Raw genomic sequence first — 19,663 nt, 5'->3', positions numbered from 1 at the left:
CATTGAAATAAAGGAGCTGCCCCGTCCACCGTTAGGTGACACAAGACGACAGGTCATAAATATGCCAACAACACATTCTTCCCAGAGTGGCCGAGTGTGTGCATGTTAGCCATCCACACACACTGCTGCACAGCCAATCCAATAAGCAGAGCCTTGTTGAGTTGACTCTTATTGGGTGCAACACCGTTGAAAAAGACCAGGTTTGTTTTGACTATGGTATACCGGTGCTGTTTCCTTCACTGGGTGATGTCGCATTTGTTTTGTTGAAAGTTGCCCTTCGCCTTAACATCATTCTCAGGTCTGCCTCAGCCATACTATCTGGACCAGAGATCTGCCCCACGATGAAGCTGATGACATCATTATGTTTAAAAAGCTGTCATGAATAGATTCTTAAAACATGTTATGGAGTCTTGCAGTTCTTAGGAAGAAAAACACTGACAGCAGAACAGCATACTGTACGTGACAAGTAGGGTCAAGTGTGTGTGTGTGTCAGAGAGAGAGAGAGAGAGAGAGAGAGAGAGAGAGAGAGAGAGAAAAAGAGATAGAGAAAAAGAGAGGGAGGCCGAGACAGAGACAGAGATGTGTAGAGATACAATGATTATTTGGAAGAGCGCTCCAAGTGAAATATTTACAGAGACATGGGCACTACGCAGAGAAAGCCAGCAGGGCGGCCAGAGGTATTACAAAAGCCACTAAAGAAATCTCACATGTAGCAAAACATCTTTTATTTAGTCAACAACAGGCCAAACTGTACATACACGTACTATCCAGGTACAACTAAATATGATTGCAAGCACACACACACACACAAACATTCACATAAACATGCACGCACACACACACATTAAAAATAAATGGCATGATGGAATTAATGAAAGATTCAAATAACAAAACACTAACACATTAAAAGCAAGAAAACCATTTAGGAAAAAAGACAATGTGCAGGTCACGTCCTGACGAATGCCTAGTAGTACTAGTAGTAATAGTTTGGCTGAAAGTAGATGATGCATTTCACACATCTTTGACTGGTGAGAGTGCCTAGAGGTGCCAAGTCCAGTGTACGTAGACAGATTACACCACACTCGCAACTAAAAGGTACCACACATAAGCAAGACCTGTGAATATCGAATGAAAAAAATGTCTGCACACTTGAATCCTTTGACCAACATTCAAGATGGTAGGAGTGAAGTAGTGGTCGGTGGTAGTGAATATCTTTGACCAAAAGCTTGGCAAGTATAAGAACTAAAAAGGATTCAAGTGTGCATACATTTTTCATTCAATTAGTCCAGTGCACTTTTAAAGGGAAAAGGAGAAATGTTCCTGTTACAGTGGTTACTGCCATTACAGCTCCATTAAAGCTCCATTATCACTACAGTGGCTATGACCATTACAGCAGAGTTACTAGAGTGGCTATGACGAGTAATTACAGCTCCATTACTGACCAGCATCAAGTCAATGTAGAAAACTGTTTCACATGGACAGCAAAATGTATTAAAAAGATACAAAAAAAGATAGAAAAGATACAAAATATTCATCCTTTTAAATGTCAGGCCATCAAGGCAAACGGAGGTTACATTTATAGGCTGAAGGAGTGGCACTTTAAAGGCTATAAAGAGCTTAAACTTAGTGCAGCACAACATGACTTAAAAGATTAATTAATTAAAGATTAATTGTCGTCACAGCTAATTCTTCATATTTAGCATGGTAATGCAGCATGGTAATTTGGCGTAGTGGTATACAGCGCGAAATACATTAAGATGAAGAAGGCAAGCCAAGTTCAAAATACAAACATCATGGTTGCAAGTAGTATTTCCCAAGCCATAAAAGCATGCGTTGCTTGTACAAAATACTGCAATATCTTTTCAAGGTCATATACCACAGATATGGAACGTGCTAGTATAGTCAGAGTAGATCATGCGCAACACATTACATTTAGAGCCCTCTTGACATTTGTTTTTGGTTTTTTTTAAACTAAAAAGTAGTTTTGTATACCGCAAATAGCAGGCAAGACACGGGGTAGTGAAAGTGTTGTGGATGGGTTTTTTTAAACTAAAAAGTAGTTTTGTATACCGCAAATAGCAGGCAAGACACGGGGTAGTGAAAGTGTTGTGGATGGGTTCTAACCTGAGTAACATGTTCATCTTGTGTGTGCAGATTAATTCTGGTATTTGGCACTTGGAGTGTGCATTGATGGGACAAACTCACTTTGTTCATCACTACAGAAATTAAGACCCAGTCACAACAGTCACAAAAAGAAAGACAAAAATGTACCATTCAATAATCCCACACTATCTTCCCAAATCCCGTAAATGAAAAGATGTCATTTTCCATGTTGGAAGTGACAAATTTTTTGTTGTTTTGAACATTTTACCCTTTATGTTTATTCCCAAACAAAATATACACAAAACCTTAAAATGGCAAAAACAAAATCCCATTGATTGACGCACCTTTGGCAAGATCAGAAAAAGAAGAGAGTCTCCCTGAGCCGCTAGCTAGATAGGGTATAGCTGCCTTCAATTGGCAGCCAGGTTAGCACGCACGCACGCACGCACGCACGCACGCACTCACATACACTTCATGAAAATGCGTGCAGACATGCACTCGCACACACACACACACGTCATGAAATCAAATCATATAGTTTGACACACCAGGAAGCCATTTAATCTTCATATCCCCTTGTGCCGTTATCCATGTTGTTTTTCTAGTAGGCTGAGGAAATCAACCCGCAACCTCAACCATAGATAGATAGACATACTGTATATGTCATAACATGTGGGTCATTGGCATTTTTTAGAAGTAGGCTTCAGGTTGGTGCAACGACAGCTAAGGAAACCACAGCTAAGGCCATCATTGACCTAAATCAGGCGTCACCAAACTTTTTTTCTCTGGGGGCCACATTATCGTTCCTGACTGTCATCAGGGGCCGGATCAATCATGTGGGCTTTAATACTAGGCCACTGCCTGTTATAGCCATAATTTCTAGCAAAAATAGTTCATCACAAGTGATTTGCAAAAGAAGTGAGTACTTCACATGTTTCTTCTATTTGAAATACCACAGGTATTCCTTTTAATTTCTGATAACCATGTAAAAATAGCAAGGAAAGGTTAGAAACATTTGGTGATTTACAGTTTATGAGTGATACAATATAAATGGTAGGCCTGTTTATATTACAGTGAGATGAGAAACTATCAAGACAAGATAGGATTGCTTCTTTGGGCCAGTTCAAATGGTGAGGAGCAGAGAGATGACTGGCATAGCGGGCCGCATCGGGCCCCCGGGCCTTAGTTTAGGGACCCCTGACCTAAATGCTGCCATTAACTTTTCTTCTGTTTGTTTTTAACGGATTATATAAAAAGCATATTCGTTGTGTGTGCATTAATTACCAATTAACAACTAATCAAATAAATTAATACAATAGAGGCATTAGCTGTGGTTGCATCACCTGATGTCTAATGAAAAATGTCATTGACCCATGTCTATGCTCTCAAGGAGGTACTAGTGGTATTTGTGGATTGTCATGGACCTTGCTGGCTCAGTCCTGCTCGGGCATGTGTATACATATGCCATATGTCTATACCACTGACCTGAATAAAGGGGACATTGTACCTGTGATTCATAACTGAAGCAACGGCTGGAGGCGGGACTTGAGAATGTTTTGGGGCAGAACAAGAAAGTAGAGCGCCATTGCCTAATCTAATTATTTAAATGACCAATGAGCATTATTAGTTGGGTTGATTGACGGTTAGAATTGTTTTAGAATTCTATTGATTGACAGTCAAACGCAACGAGGTGTCAGCCAATCAACACATGTTCTCAGCGTTGCTAAGGTACCCTTCCGGAAATTTTGGGGCAGAAGTATTTTCGCAGATCAATCGCGGATGTTTCAAAACGATTAAATGGAATACAGTAGAAGTCCGCTGTCCATATACTTATACATGTCAATGGTCTATACTGTACAGTATGTCTATGCTCTCAAGGGGTACTGTGGTATTTGTAGATCGTCATGGGCTGAAACCGTTGGTTTTCTCAGTGCAGTTCGGGCATGTACTGTAGAATAGATATGTCATACCGTATATCTGTACTGTACATGTGTGCTCTGAAGAGCCATCAGGGCTGGAGAGGAGGAGAAGTAGGGCCCGGGGACTTTTGACTTAAAAGGGCCCCTCATAATTAGCGGCACAGAACTGACTCACCGGTGGGCCAAGCACCCTCATGGGCCCCTATTTTCAGAAATGTAAAAATGTGACATTTCTGAAAATAGGGGCCCACGAGGGTGCAGGGCCCACCAGGAAATGCCCAGTTTCCCAGATGGCCAGTCCAGCCCTGAGAGGCAGTGATGGTATTAGTAGATTGTCATGACCTTCATTGCCTCAGTCCAATTCAGGCAGGCGCCTGTATCATTTGGTTGCCTCATTCCAGTTCGGGCAGGCATCGGCACCACCTGGACACCTTGCCCTGCTGCTTGGCTCCTCTCCTGTCCAGCAGCACTCTCTCATAATGGCTGTACTCCTCTATGGCGTCCTCCACACGCGTGATGTAGAGCCAGGTGAACAGCACACCCAGGAACTGGAACACACAGGGGAAGGTCAAAAGGTCAAACAAACTTAATCAATTACATCCGAGTGTTGAGTCTGAGTTGAGTCTGCAACCCTCTGATCTTAAGACCACCTCGCTAACCAATAGGACACGGCTGCCCACAGCCGTCGAACCCTTTGGTTGGACAGTCTGACGACAGAAACTTCTTATATGGCCTCATTATTAGAATATCTGCAGATTATAGTAGCAATCATCAACTTAATCAAACCCAAACACTTACTGTAACAAGACACATCCAGTAGTTTGAATATTGTACTTGCCTAAGTCTCTGCATCTTAAGGACCATCTATCTCAGGATGATGCAAAACAAAGTCTAGGCAAGAATATTAAATGTGTTTGACTCATTTCACGGCAATACAAATCATAGCCGGCAAAACTCACAAATCATGTTGGGGTTCATTGCAGTGTAAAATGAAATTAGCATTTCATTTTCATTTTCAAAAATCTCCCATTCAGACCGACAGTGCTGACTTGGATTACAATGTTTTATCTAAATGTGTTAGCCTGCACTCCCAAATGCATTTCATAGAGACGATACACTGCACAGTCAGGCAGCAAAAGGAAATCATTTCACATTTTAAGATATGGGGAACACATATTCATTATAAAATATAAGGAAAGTACATGTTTACGTATATACTGCACAGATCTACACAGCTGTCTAATCCCTTGATGGCTCCTGCTGAGACCAAGATGCACACATGGCCGTAACTACCATTGAGGACACAGAGGTCATGTCCTCTGCATTTTTTTCAGTAATGTAAAATGTATCTATGATGAAAATCGATATATGATCAACAATGATAAATTCAGTCTGTATACACCACCCCCATTTATCCTCAAGGCAGTGATTAATGAAAACAAACTTACAAAGTTTGACTGAAGTGTTTGAAGCATTCTAAATGTACAGTATGCAGTACAGCACGGTGTATTTGACATAGTTATTGAAAATGTCTGGTTACGGCCGTGGATGCACATGATGGAAGTTATACCTGATTGGAGAATATAGCCCCCACACATCTGCCTAGGATAGGCTAGAATAGGATGGAATAGGATTGGATAGGATGAGCCTTTATAGTCTCTTCTAAAGAGAAATTTGTTTTGGGCACAGAGAGTCTGACAACTCACATAAACTTCAAATCAACCTAGCAGACAACACATAAAATAACAAACATGCAAGAATGGACACAACACAAAACATGTTAAGGTCTACAGTCTACCCCTCTGCCTAACAAAATGTCTTCTAGAAACTCATAAATATGCTCTGTTGTAAGTGCTCGCAGGGTGGGCACAGTAAGTGCTGACGACTGATTGATGCCTTCCAGAACCACCGCCACCACCCCCCTTTTCCAACCAAACCATGATGAATAGCCATGTATGGCAAGGAATGCGACAGTTAGGCCACATGTGAGCTCTGAAGCCTTCATGTTAAACATGGCTCCAAAACAATACCCAATGCTGACAACTAAGGAAAAGAAAGCCATTGTTTCTATGCTTGCATGCAACGCAGTCTTTTGTGGCCTGACGGCTTTTTTTGTTTCAGCATGACAGGAGGCCCCATAAACAAGCACAAAAAACACAGAGAAAAAAAACTAAAAATCAACAATGAAACGAAACGGGAAGTGGAAAGACGCTGTAATTTGGCAACATCCAGTCAGGGTTCTGTCAGAGAGAGTAGATAAGATACTTAAAGAATCTCTGGTTTGGTCTTCACGGTTAGCGACAGACAGTGGAAGATGATAAATCACATATGAAGAAAGTGGAAAAAAACATCTTTTAGCCAGTAATGGCAATGCACCATACTAAGCATCCATCCATCAACAAGCTTTGAAATATGCTATTATTTGGCACCTAGCAACATCCAGCTTGAGTTCGGCCTCCTTGGCTGCAGAGTCCGACAAACCGTGGAAGACGTTCAGTCACATGCCGGGAAAGCTAAAGCACAAGGTGCATTATGGTCAGCGTCCATGCACTCAACCTCAACAGGCTTGGAAAGATGCTCCAATTTGGCAACTGAAAACATTGGCTAGGGTTCTGCATTCATGGCTGGTGACAAACCCTGGAAGACGTTCAGACAGTCACATACCGGGAAGCTTATAGCAAACCGTCATAGACAGTAGTGGTACACCAGAGTCAGTGTATGTGCACTCTACGGCAAAGGGCTTCCCATAAAACAGCTCCCACAGCCCGCCGGGTGACAGGAGTGAAAGTATGCTTGTGTTTACCCTGGCCTTTCATCAGCAGTGGCTTTACAGAGGAAGTGCTGCTGGACAGCAGACAGAGTCTCACTAGTAGGCTCCAAGGACTAACCCCCCCAAAGCCTTGTGTTATCTACAGCCCTATACCCCTGCACCGGTAGAGCCACCACGGTGTAATAGATGACAACTCCAGCGTACTCTATTCCTGCAACTTAAACTGAGCAATTTTATTTCATCGTCACTGCTGATTCAGATAAAAAAATAATTCAATCTCTCTGACAGACTGTCTGGTAAATGTTTAATTATAACCACACAACAATATATGTATTTTGAAAGTGTTTTGCTTTTTCATAACTCGTGTTTTTGTGCCATGATGCCGTAAATACATAGGTCTGCGATAGATTCTGACAAACTAGATCTATGAAAGAGCAATGCCGTGTACCACCACATTGGCAGGAAAAACATGTAAATAATAACTACAGTTGTATGGCCCAATAAGATAGTTTGTATTTTCCATTCCCAAAATGACACTTTACAGATTGTGTTTCTTACTTCGGCTGCGGGGACTTATTTTGTTAGATGTAATTTGGCTGTCAAAGTGGCCTCTGGCATTTCAAAATAAACACACATCTTGTTAACGAGCTGACAGACAAAAGTCTGAGCTCTGAATTGCGCACCCTGTTTGGACGCACTCGTCAAATCAGATGAAAAATATCACTTGCAGAAGTTTGTGTTGCTCAATCATTTGAAGTTGGACAAACTTAGTTTCAGAACACAGAATCTCATAACTTGCCTTTTCTGTGTCAAAAACAGACGTGCATTCAATGCTTGTCATGTTCCATATGGATTGAATGTTGAATCTAAATATTAACAATTAAAGATATTAACAATTTAACCACATGAAATGCAATTGTTTAATTGGTTTCTTTTTTTAAAAAAAGGCACAAATGTCATACTTGATTCGTCTTCCCGGCACGCCTGCTGCCAGTGCCAAGGCACAACAAAATGCCTCCAAATAAGCGTCTCTTTGGCACCGAACCACAAGACCACGTCGGCCGACCAAGATTTATAATATGGCTGCTTCAGCTTCAAATCAATACCTGGACTTGCCCAATACAAGACAAATGGCATTACGTGCCTCTCACCCCAGCCAACTAGCCAGCCGGCCCATAACACTAATCCCAGGCATGTAGGTCCACAGGTCCACTGTCATGATAGAAATTATAGCCTGTCCAGCACTATAAGGTGTGAGTCATAATTATAATGAAAAATAGCCCCCAAATGTCCTCTACCGATGTGAGAAGTTCTCTTCTTCACACACTTTCATCTGAGAACTTTCAGTAATCTGATTAGGCTTGTAAATTGATCGTTGCTCCACGGTCCTAATTCCTAATTAGCTGTGTTCGAGTGCCTGCCTCGCTAAATGTAGAAATGCCACGCTGATAGGGATGTGGAAAAATTGCCCTCGAAACATCCGCATGAAGTGATGCACATCCACAGACCTATATGTGCACATCAACCAGCGGGCTCATTTCCCCTCTCACCCAGAGGGCCTGAAATGGTTTGAGGGATACTACTACACAGCATAAACAGCAGGAGCAGAGCTATAGGAGGGGCGAGCAGGGCATTTTCCCCAGGGCCCAGGGCCCTCCCATATTGATAGTGGGGGCCCTATTGTGACATTGGCAAGCTGTATGGGGGCCCTAACAGTGTTTTGCCCTGGGGCCCGGTGTGCAATTGTTCTGCCACTGATAAACAGGCATACGTCTCCGCATACGTCCGCTACTGTTATGCAAGAGACTTAGAAAGTGATGCATATACTTTATATTTCTATATATATTTTCTACTGATTACGAATCTCGTGTCCTCTGGGGAGGTGCATCGATGACGTGTGATGTAGTGCATATGCACTGCGCTTAATGCAGGGTTTCCCAAACTTAGACATTACAAGGCCCTCCATATACCGGTAGATTCCAGCAAAGGCCCCCCCATATACCGGTAGATTCCACCCAAGGCCCCCCCATATACCGGTAGATTCCACCCAAGGCCCCCCATATACCGGTAGATTCCAGCCAAGCCCCCCCTTACATGGGTCTTGCCCCACTATTTTTCCTGTACACCCCCTTTCACAACCTGTGAGTCAATGCCCCACTGGTATATATATCAACAAATGGGATTATTGTTAAGCTTATTTTCGATTTATTTTGGTGTACTTAATTTGATTTATTTAATCTTTTTTTTTTGCTTTTCAATGTTTCCTACAAACTTGCCGCGGCCGCCCTAGCACCCCCTCACGGCCCCCCAGGGGTCCCCGTCCCACACTTTGAAAACCACTGACTAAATGTGTTTATCACAGAGTTCCACTTTCAAAGCAGAAAGAGCCTCAAGCTCAACTTGATGAAACTACTTCGTCTGTGCACGATTACAGTTTCAAGGTTTGTGTGTGTGTGTGTGTGTGTGTGTGTGTGTGTGTGTGTGTGTGTGTGTGTGTGTGTGTGTGTGTGTGTGTGTGTGTGTGTGTGTGTGTGTGTGTGTGTGTGTGTGTGTGTGTGTGTGTGTGATTATGTCACAACACCACCTCATTCTCCAACACCCATTCAACTTTTTAAGCTCTATAAATCTGAAACTTTGCGTTCCGTCTGTCATGGTGGCACTACCGGCCATTTCCCATATGGCTCCAATAATAAGCTGGATGAAGTCAGTGGGTATAAATTAAGCTCCAGAGTGTGTGTGGCTAGCCGGCCCTCTCCACGGACCTGTGTTTCCTCCTCGTGGGACCGAGCCTCCTAGAGGAAGAATTCATTTGGACAAAGTCCATCAGAGTATAAACTACACAGAGAGACTTCGCTCGCCCTCCCCATGGAGTCACTGGGTGTTAAAACTACACAGAGAGATTGAACTGACCCTCCCAGTGGATTTCTGTTCTCTCACCGTGGTAACAGTTGGAGAAATGAATGAGTTGTTTTGACTGTGACTGTCTTCCTCCTAGCGACGCGCAGGATATGTCTAGGGACAATGCCTTGTGTAAGACCAAAAACACATTAATTTTACACCAAGATAAAAAAAACTGCCTCAGTCATAATCACTTTCCTGTTAGACCCACATATCAATGATAACATATCTCAGTATTGGGTGTAATATGCCATTAATGATTAAGGACAATATACGAGATACCGGTAGTGCTTGTATCCTCTATACATTTGTGAGATGTGAGGTGGGGGTTTTGGCCCGGTAATAATAAGAGTCTTCTATCTGAGCTTGGTTGGTGCCACTGTACTGAATAGAGGCTATAAAAAACTCAAAGGAAAGGGAGTTCAGACACCCAAAAGCATCAATTTGATCTTTAACAAACGTGCACATAGCTGAGCTCTCTTCTGCTCTGTCTGCGTCTCTCTGTGTGTCTCAGGAGACTGAAATAATGAACAAGTTGTGTGTGTGCATGCGTGTGCATACACCTGAGTTTGTACACACGCACAGTATGTGTGTGTGTGTGTACGTATGTATGCGCGCGTGTGTGTGTGTGTGTATACTGGAGTTTGTGCACACACTGTATGTGTGTGTGTGTGTGTGTGTGCGCGCGCGCCTGCGTTTGTGTGCATGTGTGCCTGCGTGTGTGATTCTGTGTATGTTTGAGTGATGAAAGCAATTGGAAGAAGACTAATGGTGGCTGTGGACGGGAATAGACTGTTCTGGGGAGATAAGGAAAACTGAATGAGGAAAGGAGCCAGGAAAGGAACCAGCAGGGAAGAGAAAAGAAAAAGACAAACTCACTTCCCTTCACCTGCAGCCATGTGTGACTGGTGACAGTGAGGAACGAGAGGTAGAATAGCAGTAGCACTTGGCTTTGCGATTTCTTTCACCTTTGTGTACCTTAGAAATTATATGCCAAGGAACTGCAGGTGAGAATTAGCATGTACGGCTATAACCTGGTACAGAGATACTTAAAATCCTTTTTGAACATCAAAGTTCAAGAGAGTCCTTGTGCACAAGCCCTCAGAAATGCAGGTGCAGGTGTGAGGCAGGAGAAGGTGAACAATGAACAAAATTCAAAAGACACCACACACTGCTTACTGTTCTTTTTCTTACTTTATTTTTCAAAGCGAACAACACGTTTCGCCCAGTGCGTCATCAGGTTCGCTCTTTTGTATAAAAATAGGACTTTAAGTGTGACTCCGAAAACTAAAGTCGGCCTTTGTCCTGCACCTTTTCCTGGTATGTACACAACCTTCACCTTCAACTGAACATAACCTGGTACAGACATTGGTCCTTGATATACTGTAAGGATAATGTTTAATGCGTCCCTTTAAAAAAAATAAAATAAAACAAACTCTAAACTCTACTACTACAGTAAATTTCAATGGTTAAGTGCACACTTACACAGATTTTATAGGGTAAGGGTTAATGTATGGCATGTAGTGTGTAGCTTAAAATACTGTAGTAGTAGAGTTTAAGGTAACACTACTCCTTTAATTACAGTGTACTTACACATTAGGTATAGTGGAATAACAATAATAGCAAAAACAACCTTTTTAAAATATATTTTTGGGGCTTTTTGCTTTTATTAAGGGCAGGACAGTTAAAGCCATGGTAGGACCTTTTTAATATATATTTTTTTCACCTTTACTCGGACAGGACAGTGAAGAGTGGGACAGGAAACGAGTGGGAGAGACAAACAGGGAAGGATCGGGAGATGACCTCGGGTCGGGAATCGAACCCGGGTCCCCGGTGTAACAGTGCCGTGCCCTACCGCTTGAGCCATGGCACGGCCAAAAAAACCCTTCTGACTCTGATTCCAAAACCGACTCCATAACCACAAGGCCACGGTTACCCAATTAAATATCTAAAATAAATACAAAGCGGAATCCAAAAAAGTTGGGACACTTTGTATTTTGTGAATAAAATCAAAACGCTGGCATTTTCAAAACAAATAATATGTTAACAAGGTAGAACATTATGTACAGACAACAAATCAGTTGTTAAAGTGAAGCAGAATTATTGTTTTGAGGTAATTATGTGATCATTTAAAATTTCACCCTTGCAACAAATCCCAAAAAAGTTGGGACAGGGCCAATAAAATGCATTTTATATTAGATAAGACTAAACACAACACAAGGGATGAGACTGAACAGTTAAATACTTTGACTGATGGCATAATTTTATTCAAAAATTAGATATTTTGATGTGCGAGACATTATTTCAGCAGCTCAACTGATAGGTGTGTTCTTCAACTTGTTTACCTTTTTGTTATGCTTAATATGGGCATATCCTGACTGCAAGAAAACAATTTTGTGACCTGTTTACTCTTATGATGGAACCACACTGTTGGAACATAGTAGAGATTTAAATTTGCCACCATTAGGGGACAATACCTAAAGGCGGTGCTCCAAAATATAATGCCTTGGTAGCTATGTTTTGCTGTTTAAAGTCTGTATGCATCATTTAACATTCATTTTAATGCTCTACATGAGTAAGAAGACCCTAACCAAGTCACCTCTGCACCCCCTTACCATCGTATATGCTGTCTTTCAGACTGACCACTAAATCAAGATGAAGTATTCATTTTCTATATAACCTGGAGGGTGCATGACTCCATAATTTTCAAACAGGATTAACTATTTTCCATCCTGTAATCAGAGGACAGTTTCACATGTCTCCTAGGTCCATAGAATGAGCTTTTCTGCATGTAACACTGTTTAATGTCTGCATCATGTGCATTAATCAAGTGTTGTGTTTATGGTCATTTTTTCGAGAGCTGTCATTGTTGGAGTGTCATAGTTTGCTTATTGACCACAAGTATTTCATGATCTCATAACTCATGCAATGATAACACAGAACTCTATATTACGGAAATAGGCCTTATATGCCTGCAATTTTGATAATTCAATCTTTCTGTGTAATAGATAAGTAATTAGTCCCTCAAAATCTTCACTGCTGAGTGCCACAGCCTTTCTGTGATGGTATTTTAGTTGTGCATTAATGTTGGCAGTCAATATAGTTCCTTTTAAAATATTCTTCCTTGTGTTATTTTTAGAATTATCCAACTATTACAACATGTTTTGGCCCTGTCCCAACTTTTTTGAGATTTGTTGCATGGGTCAAATTTTAAATGATCACATAATTACCTCAAAACAATAATTCTGCTCGACTTTAACAACTGATATGTTGTCTGTACATAATGCTCTACCTTATTAACATATTAGATGTTTTGAAAATGACAGCATTTTGATTTTATTCACAAAATACAAAGTGTCCCAACTTTTTTGGAATCCGCTTTGTATCTAAATATCTCAAATGGTGGACACTCACCTGTGGCAGCAGGATGCCGAGGAGCAGCCCAGCCATGATCTTGTAGTTATCCATGAACCAGATGAGGATGGCACTGGTGCAGCCTCGAGCATGGATCACCTGCCCGGCTCCCTGCCGCTGTTGCAATTTGCAACAATTTTGGTGAGAGAAAGGTTAGACAGCTCTGCTTAGCTCTGCACTAAGGGGTTAAAACATTGCATTGCATTGTCATTGCAATGGTGTTATGATGTAGTCAGGGCCGGATTAAGATGGCCTGGGGTTTCCAGGCTACAGGTTGTTGTGGGCCCACCTGGAAGACAAGTTCTGCGACAAATTTATATAGACAGTGTCATAATTACGAGTTAGGAATTAAGGATAACATGTTTACCAATTGTACTCAACACACCAGCTGAATTTTACCAATATTGCATCTTGTCACAATTCTGCAATTCCTGGCAGATGGGGGTCCCTAGGCTGCAGCCACCCTGTGCATTAATCCGGCCCTGAATGTAGTAACCGGTAAGCTTTTTCAGGAAATAGTAATAGCCAGCAATCTTATCTGAATGAAAGAGCCATCATCTCAAAACAACTTAATTTTGCTCATAAGCTGATATGCTGAGAAGTAAAAACAGCCCAGTTTCAGTAAACAGTTAAATGTCTGTGCATGTTACTTGGTACACTATTTTATCTACACTTAATTATAATGATTACTGTGCACAGATTATCTTGGATGGTTGCAAATGTTGATGTAATTGGAACCATTTCATGCATTGAAAAAGTGGCAGCAGGGGCGCAACTACTCATTTCTGGGGGGGTATGCAAGAACTATTTTGGTGCCCACCCACCCCCAAAAAACACCTCTAAGGATGATGGTTTTCCTGATGATGTTCGGAGGAGATTGTCCAAAAATGTCACTGTTTCAAGTCCAGAGTGCATTCCTTTAAGCCTGACATTTAATTTTAAACAAGCCTGCCACCCATTAAATGATTAACATGATAGTTTATGGGAGATCAAACAGGTACTCACGTCTTTATTCAGCACTCCAGATCCACACAGTGTATTGACAACTTGACCAGGCTAAAAGAGGGGAGAGAGAGAGAGAGAGAGAGAGGGAGAGAGAGAGAGAGAGAGGGAGAGAGAGAGAGCTTTTAGTTTCACAAAAATATACAGTGGCTTGCACGTCAAACAGAAATTCACTTTCCAGATGAGTTCAGTGTTGTAGGCGTAAGCTAAGAACAAGTGAGCTAAATATTGCAAAAAAACTTAAGAGGAAACATTTCAGAGCAGTCCAAATGACAACTCGCCGAAAATGCCTTCTGAAGTACTCAATAGGCATCATTTTTATGCAGGCTCTTGGCATCATCTTCAGCAATCACCCAAAATGGCATGATCCAAAGCAGCACCACAGCGGAGTTGAAGTGGATGTTTTAAAGTGTAATGGGCCCTGGAGTAAGAACATTCCCTCCGCTCTCACGCCTCATTATTTACTCCAGTGATGGCACACTTGCTCCCACAGACAACTACCACCGGCAGCATTTCAGATTCACTTCAACGCTCGAGTGTTTCTCAGCGGGGGCTCTACAGCCCCCAGGGGGCACTAGGAAGCCCTAGGGGGGTGCTGATAAGGATACAGATGAAGGGGAGAGTGGGCATGGCTCAGTTGTCATTGTGGGGAATTGGTCTATTTTAGTGTTTAATGATAAGGGGAGTGGTGGGGAGGGGGGGGGGTGTTGGCATGCTTATGATGAGGTCAAGGGGGCGTTGGAATGCTTATGATGAGGTCAAGGGGCGTTTGCTCAAAAAAGGTTGAGAAACACTGGTCTACAACAACCTCTCGTGTCGCATGTCTGGTTCTCCTCAGCTGGGCTGGTTATTGGCACTTGCGGAAGGACAGACAGACATTATCAAGGAGGGCTGTTTGTACTGTCTGCATCAGTCTGCATCACTTGGCCTTCCGGTATTACATTACATTACTAAGGGCACCGGGTCAGTAATATGGTGTCAACCTATCCGAGCAACGGATCCGAGCAACGGATCCTGGCTACGGAGGCGTCTGGAGAGATGTCAGAACGCAATCATATGAGGAGGTTATGATGGAGGAAGGAGGGCAAAGGAATGGAGGGAGAGGAGGAGGAGTAGAAGAAGAAGGAGGAGGAGGAGGAGAAAGGAGAGAGGGAACAAGGATAGGAGACGACAGGAGATGACAATTATGAAGAGGATGGCAAGGAAAAGGAGAAGGGGTAGAGGAGGAGTAGGGATAGGATAAGGGGGAAGAGGATGACGGGGAGAAGGGAGATTTAGAGGGGTAGAGGAGAAGAGGAGGAGGAGGAGGAGAAAAGAGAGAGGGAGAACAGGAACAGGAGAGGGTAGGAGAGGACGAGTAGGGAAAGGAGGAGTAGGGGAAGGATAAGGGGGAAGAGGATAAGGGGGAGATTGTAGGGGTAGAGGAGAAGAGGAAAGGAGGAGGAGGAGGAGGAGGGGGAGAAGGGAGATTGTAGGGGTAGAGGAGGAGGAGAGGAGGAAGAGGGAGAGGAAGGGGAGGAGGAAGAGGAGGAGGAGGAGGCCAGCAGGCAGTTGAGTGGAGCGCACAACAGGAGCATCATCATTTATTTAAATGACAACAGCAGACGAAGAGCTGTGCGGCCATCACCACATCACTTGCCCCAGCATGAGGCCCTTTCAAACAGCACTACTACCACCACAGGTCAGGGAGGAGAGAGAGAGAGAGAGAGAGAGAGAGAGAGAGAGAGAGAGAGAGAGAGAGAGAGAGAGAAAGAGAGAGAGAGAGAGAGAGAGAGAGGGGCAGGGTGAGAGAGGCAGGGTGAGAGAGACAGTGAGAGATAGACAGACAGACAGACAGAGAGGGAGGGAGAGGGAGAGAGGGAGAGAGGAGGGAAAGAGCATGAGAGAGAAAAAGGGAGGGAAAGAGAGAGAGGGAGGTAGAGAGCGCGAGTGAGAGGGAGAGAAAAAGACAGCGAGAGAGAGAGGGAAAGATAGAGGGCAAGAGCTCGTTAAAAGCCTCATTTTCAGCTTTTTAACCACAGGTGTTGAGGCAGCTTATTTTATCCTCTCCAGCTATATCGGCGAGCGGAAAGCAGAAGCGGGGCCGTGTAATGGGAGTGAGTCAGTCAGTTGGAGTGGCGTCTCAGTCAAACTCACTCTGCCTTGATGACTCAGGGGTGGCAACACAAACACCAACGCTCTGCACTGAGCCACACACACCAACACCAACACTCTACACTCTACACTTCAACACACTAACACTGTGTAGGGGAGACCGGGTATGAAAGTAACATTGTTTTGAGAGCACTCTAAATTACTCTCTAAAACTATTTATTTAAACGCTACACTTCTATAACTTTTAGCAAAGCACACACATATGTCTACTACAAATGACAACAATTTAAATGTCCTCTATTACGTGACATAACATCTGAAATCATGCCAAATGCAAAGTGTGCACTACTGGGGTAGGATGTAACAGCATAGAAACCTACTGGGGTGGGTTGTAACGCCTATCGGGGTAGGTTGTAACAGCATATAAATTAATGGGACTCAATACGATATGGCAATTTATTTACTCCTTACAAACATCATGAGAACAGAACAATTGCTCACATTAATGTAGTCCTATAGAGATTAATTTTAAATGTCAAAAAATAAGAATACATTTTTTTTTGTTACTTTCATACCCCAAAAACTGGACTTTTCCCCATAGCTCCAAGAGAAATTATATCTGTGGCTTGAAATCTTACATGGACTATCACATGACCGTCTGAGGGAACTGAATCACAAAAAACATCTTATGTTACTGCCCAAGGATGGTTGTGACATTTTCAGACACACTCCTGTTACAACCTACCCCAGCACAGTCGTTCATTGTTTAGATAGCTGTTTTAGCATGGTGTACTAACAATAGCAAGGGACAGTTACACCATTCATGACTTGAGAAACTGTAGTTTCACCTGATATAACACATACAACATTATCTACAACAGGAAAGGCACCAGACCAAAAATTAAAAAAAAAAAAATTTTTACTTTCATCCCTCAAAACTAGACTTTTCCCCGTAGCTCCAAGAGAAATTATGTCTGTGGCTTGAAATCTTCCATGGACTATCACAATGACAGTCTGAGGGAACTGATGGTGTCACATGACTCATATCTTATCCCTGATTGTTGGAATTGAGGCTGTTACAACTATCCCTTTGTTACGTTCATACCCGGTCTCCCCTACACTACAACACGTAACCCTCAACTGAGCAACACTACAACACACCAACACTAAACTACAAAACATAACCCTCACTGAGCCACACACCAACACTCCTCCTACACTACAACACAGTAACACAGTACACTACAACACGTAACCTTCACTGAGCCACGCAGAAACACCAAAACTACACTACAACACATCAACACTGTACACTACAACATGTAACCCTCACTGAACAACACACCAACACTCTACACTACAACATGTAACCCTCACTGAGCCACAACACACCAACACTCTACACTACAACATGTAACCCTCACTGAGCCACAACACACCAACACTCTACACTACAACATGTAACCCTCACTGAGTCACAACACACCAACACTCTACACTACAACACACTAATATTCTGCACGACAACATATAACTCTCACTGAGCTACACTACAACACGCCAACACTCTGTACAACAACACGTAACCTTCACTGAGCCATGCACAAACACTCTAGTACACTGACCATCACCAGGGTTGTGGGTGCACTTTGTCCTGCCAACGAGCTGTTTCCCCTTCACTACACCCTCACTTAGAGAAACACCAACACTCTACACCGTGTTCCAAGTTATTATGCAAATTATTTTTTTTTCACAGATTTTCCCAATTAGTAATTGTTCAATATAAACCAGTCATCATGCTTTGTTCAAGTCATCAACCATTATAGTACAAATCAAATGTTTTGAATGAATCTTTCATTACCAAAAAAAAAAACCTTAAAATGGCCTGTTCCAGAATATTATGCAAAACAGAGTTTCAAAGCCTTTCCGTCTGGTAAATAACTGAAAATCATCATCTATGAAATTAGGAAATTTAGAGGTCTGAAATTAAATCAAAAGCTATTTCAATGAAAAAATCACACAGGTAAAGTTGCATTAGGCCTACTAAATTTGTAGCCGTTTCAGAGCAAACATCGTTTTGAGCACATTAAGACTCAATAAGAAAGGTTTATGCCCAATACATGCATCATATTGAGACAGTAGTAAGACAGTAGTATGCTAAGACAGTAGTATGCTAAAATGCCATTACAAAGCAAATATTAATTTGATTTTTTAGAAGGAGTAGAAGAAGAAGGAGGAGGAGGAGGAGAAAGGAGAGAGGGAACAAGAATAGGGGACGACAGGAGATGACAATTATGAAGAGGATGGCAAGGAAAAGGAGAAGGGGTAGAGGAGGAGTAGGGATAGGATAAGGGGGAAGAGGATGAGGGGGAGAAGGGAGATTGTAGAGGAGAAGAGGAGGAGCAGGAGGAGGAGGCACGCAGGAGAAAAGAGAGAGGGAGAACAGGAACAGGAGAGGACAGGAGAGGACGAGTAGGGAAAGGAGGAGTAGGGGAAGGATAAGGGGGAAGAGGATAAGGGGGAGATTGTAGGGGTAGAGGAGAAGAGGAAAGGAGGAGGAGGAGGAGGAGGAGGGGGAGAAGGGAGATTGTAGGGGTAGAGGAGGAGGAGAGGAGGAAGAGGGAGAGGAAGGGGAGGAGGAAGAGGAGGAGGAGGAGGCCAGCAGGCAGTTGAGTGGAGCGCACAACAGGAGCATCATCATTTATTTAAATGACAACAGCAGACGAAGAGCTGTGCGGCCATCACCACATCACTTGCCCCAGCATGAGGCCCTTTCAAACAGCACTACTACCACCACAGGTCAGGGGGAGAGAGAGAGAGAGAGAGAGAGAGAGAGAGAGAGAGAGAGAGACAGACAGACAGAGAGGGAGGGAGAGGGAGAGAGGGAGAGAGGAGGGGCAGGGTGAGAGAGGCAGGGTGAGAGAGGGCAGGGTTGAGAGAGAGAGAGAGAGAGAGAGAGAGAGACAGACAGACAGAGAGGGAGGGAGAGGGAGAGAGGGAGAGAGGAGGGAAAGAGAGTGAGAGAGAAAAAGGGAGGGAAAGAGAGAGAGGGAGGTAGAGAGCGCGAGTGAGAGGGAGAGAAAAAGACAGCGAGAGAGAGAGGGAAAGATAGAGGGCAAGAGCTCGTTAAAAGCCTCATTTTCAGCTTTTTAACCACAGGTGTTGAGGCAGCTTATTTTATCCTCTCCAGCTATATCGGCGAGCGGAAAGCAGAAGCGGGGCCGTGTAATGGGAGTGAGTCAGTCAGTTGGAGTGGCGTCTCAGTCAAACTCACTCTGCCTTGATGACTCAGGGGTGGCAACACAAACACCAACGCTCTGCACTGAGCCACACACACCAACACCAACACTCTACACTCTACATTTCAACACACCAACACATGTGTAGGGGAGACCGGGTATGAAAGTAACATTGTTTTGAGAGCACTCTAAATTACTCTCTAAAACTATTTATTTAAACGCTA

General features: G+C 43.0%; 1 protein-coding gene across 1 annotated transcript in view; it reads right to left on the bottom strand.

Moving 5' to 3' along the window:
- Nucleotides 1-708: 708 nt before the first annotated feature.
- tspan15 (tetraspanin 15) overlaps nucleotides 709-19,663 on the bottom strand; it is a 58,935-nt gene continuing 39,980 nt past the window's right edge. Inside the window, exons 6-9 of the mRNA XM_063191788.1 lie at nucleotides 14,110-14,160; nucleotides 13,105-13,221; nucleotides 3,306-4,570; nucleotides 709-2,858 (exon numbers count right to left, since the gene is read on the bottom strand). Coding sequence (XP_063047858.1) covers nucleotides 4,415-4,570; nucleotides 13,105-13,221; nucleotides 14,110-14,160 — 324 coding nt within the window. The 3' untranslated portion in view covers nucleotides 709-2,858; nucleotides 3,306-4,414. The remainder of the gene's footprint in view (nucleotides 2,859-3,305; nucleotides 4,571-13,104; nucleotides 13,222-14,109; nucleotides 14,161-19,663) is intronic.

This window comes from Engraulis encrasicolus, chromosome 24 (assembly GCF_034702125.1).
Source record: "Engraulis encrasicolus isolate BLACKSEA-1 chromosome 24, IST_EnEncr_1.0, whole genome shotgun sequence".
Taxonomy (NCBI): domain Eukaryota; kingdom Metazoa; phylum Chordata; class Actinopteri; order Clupeiformes; family Engraulidae; genus Engraulis; species Engraulis encrasicolus.
This window is presented reverse-complemented; position numbering and strand designations above follow the sequence as displayed.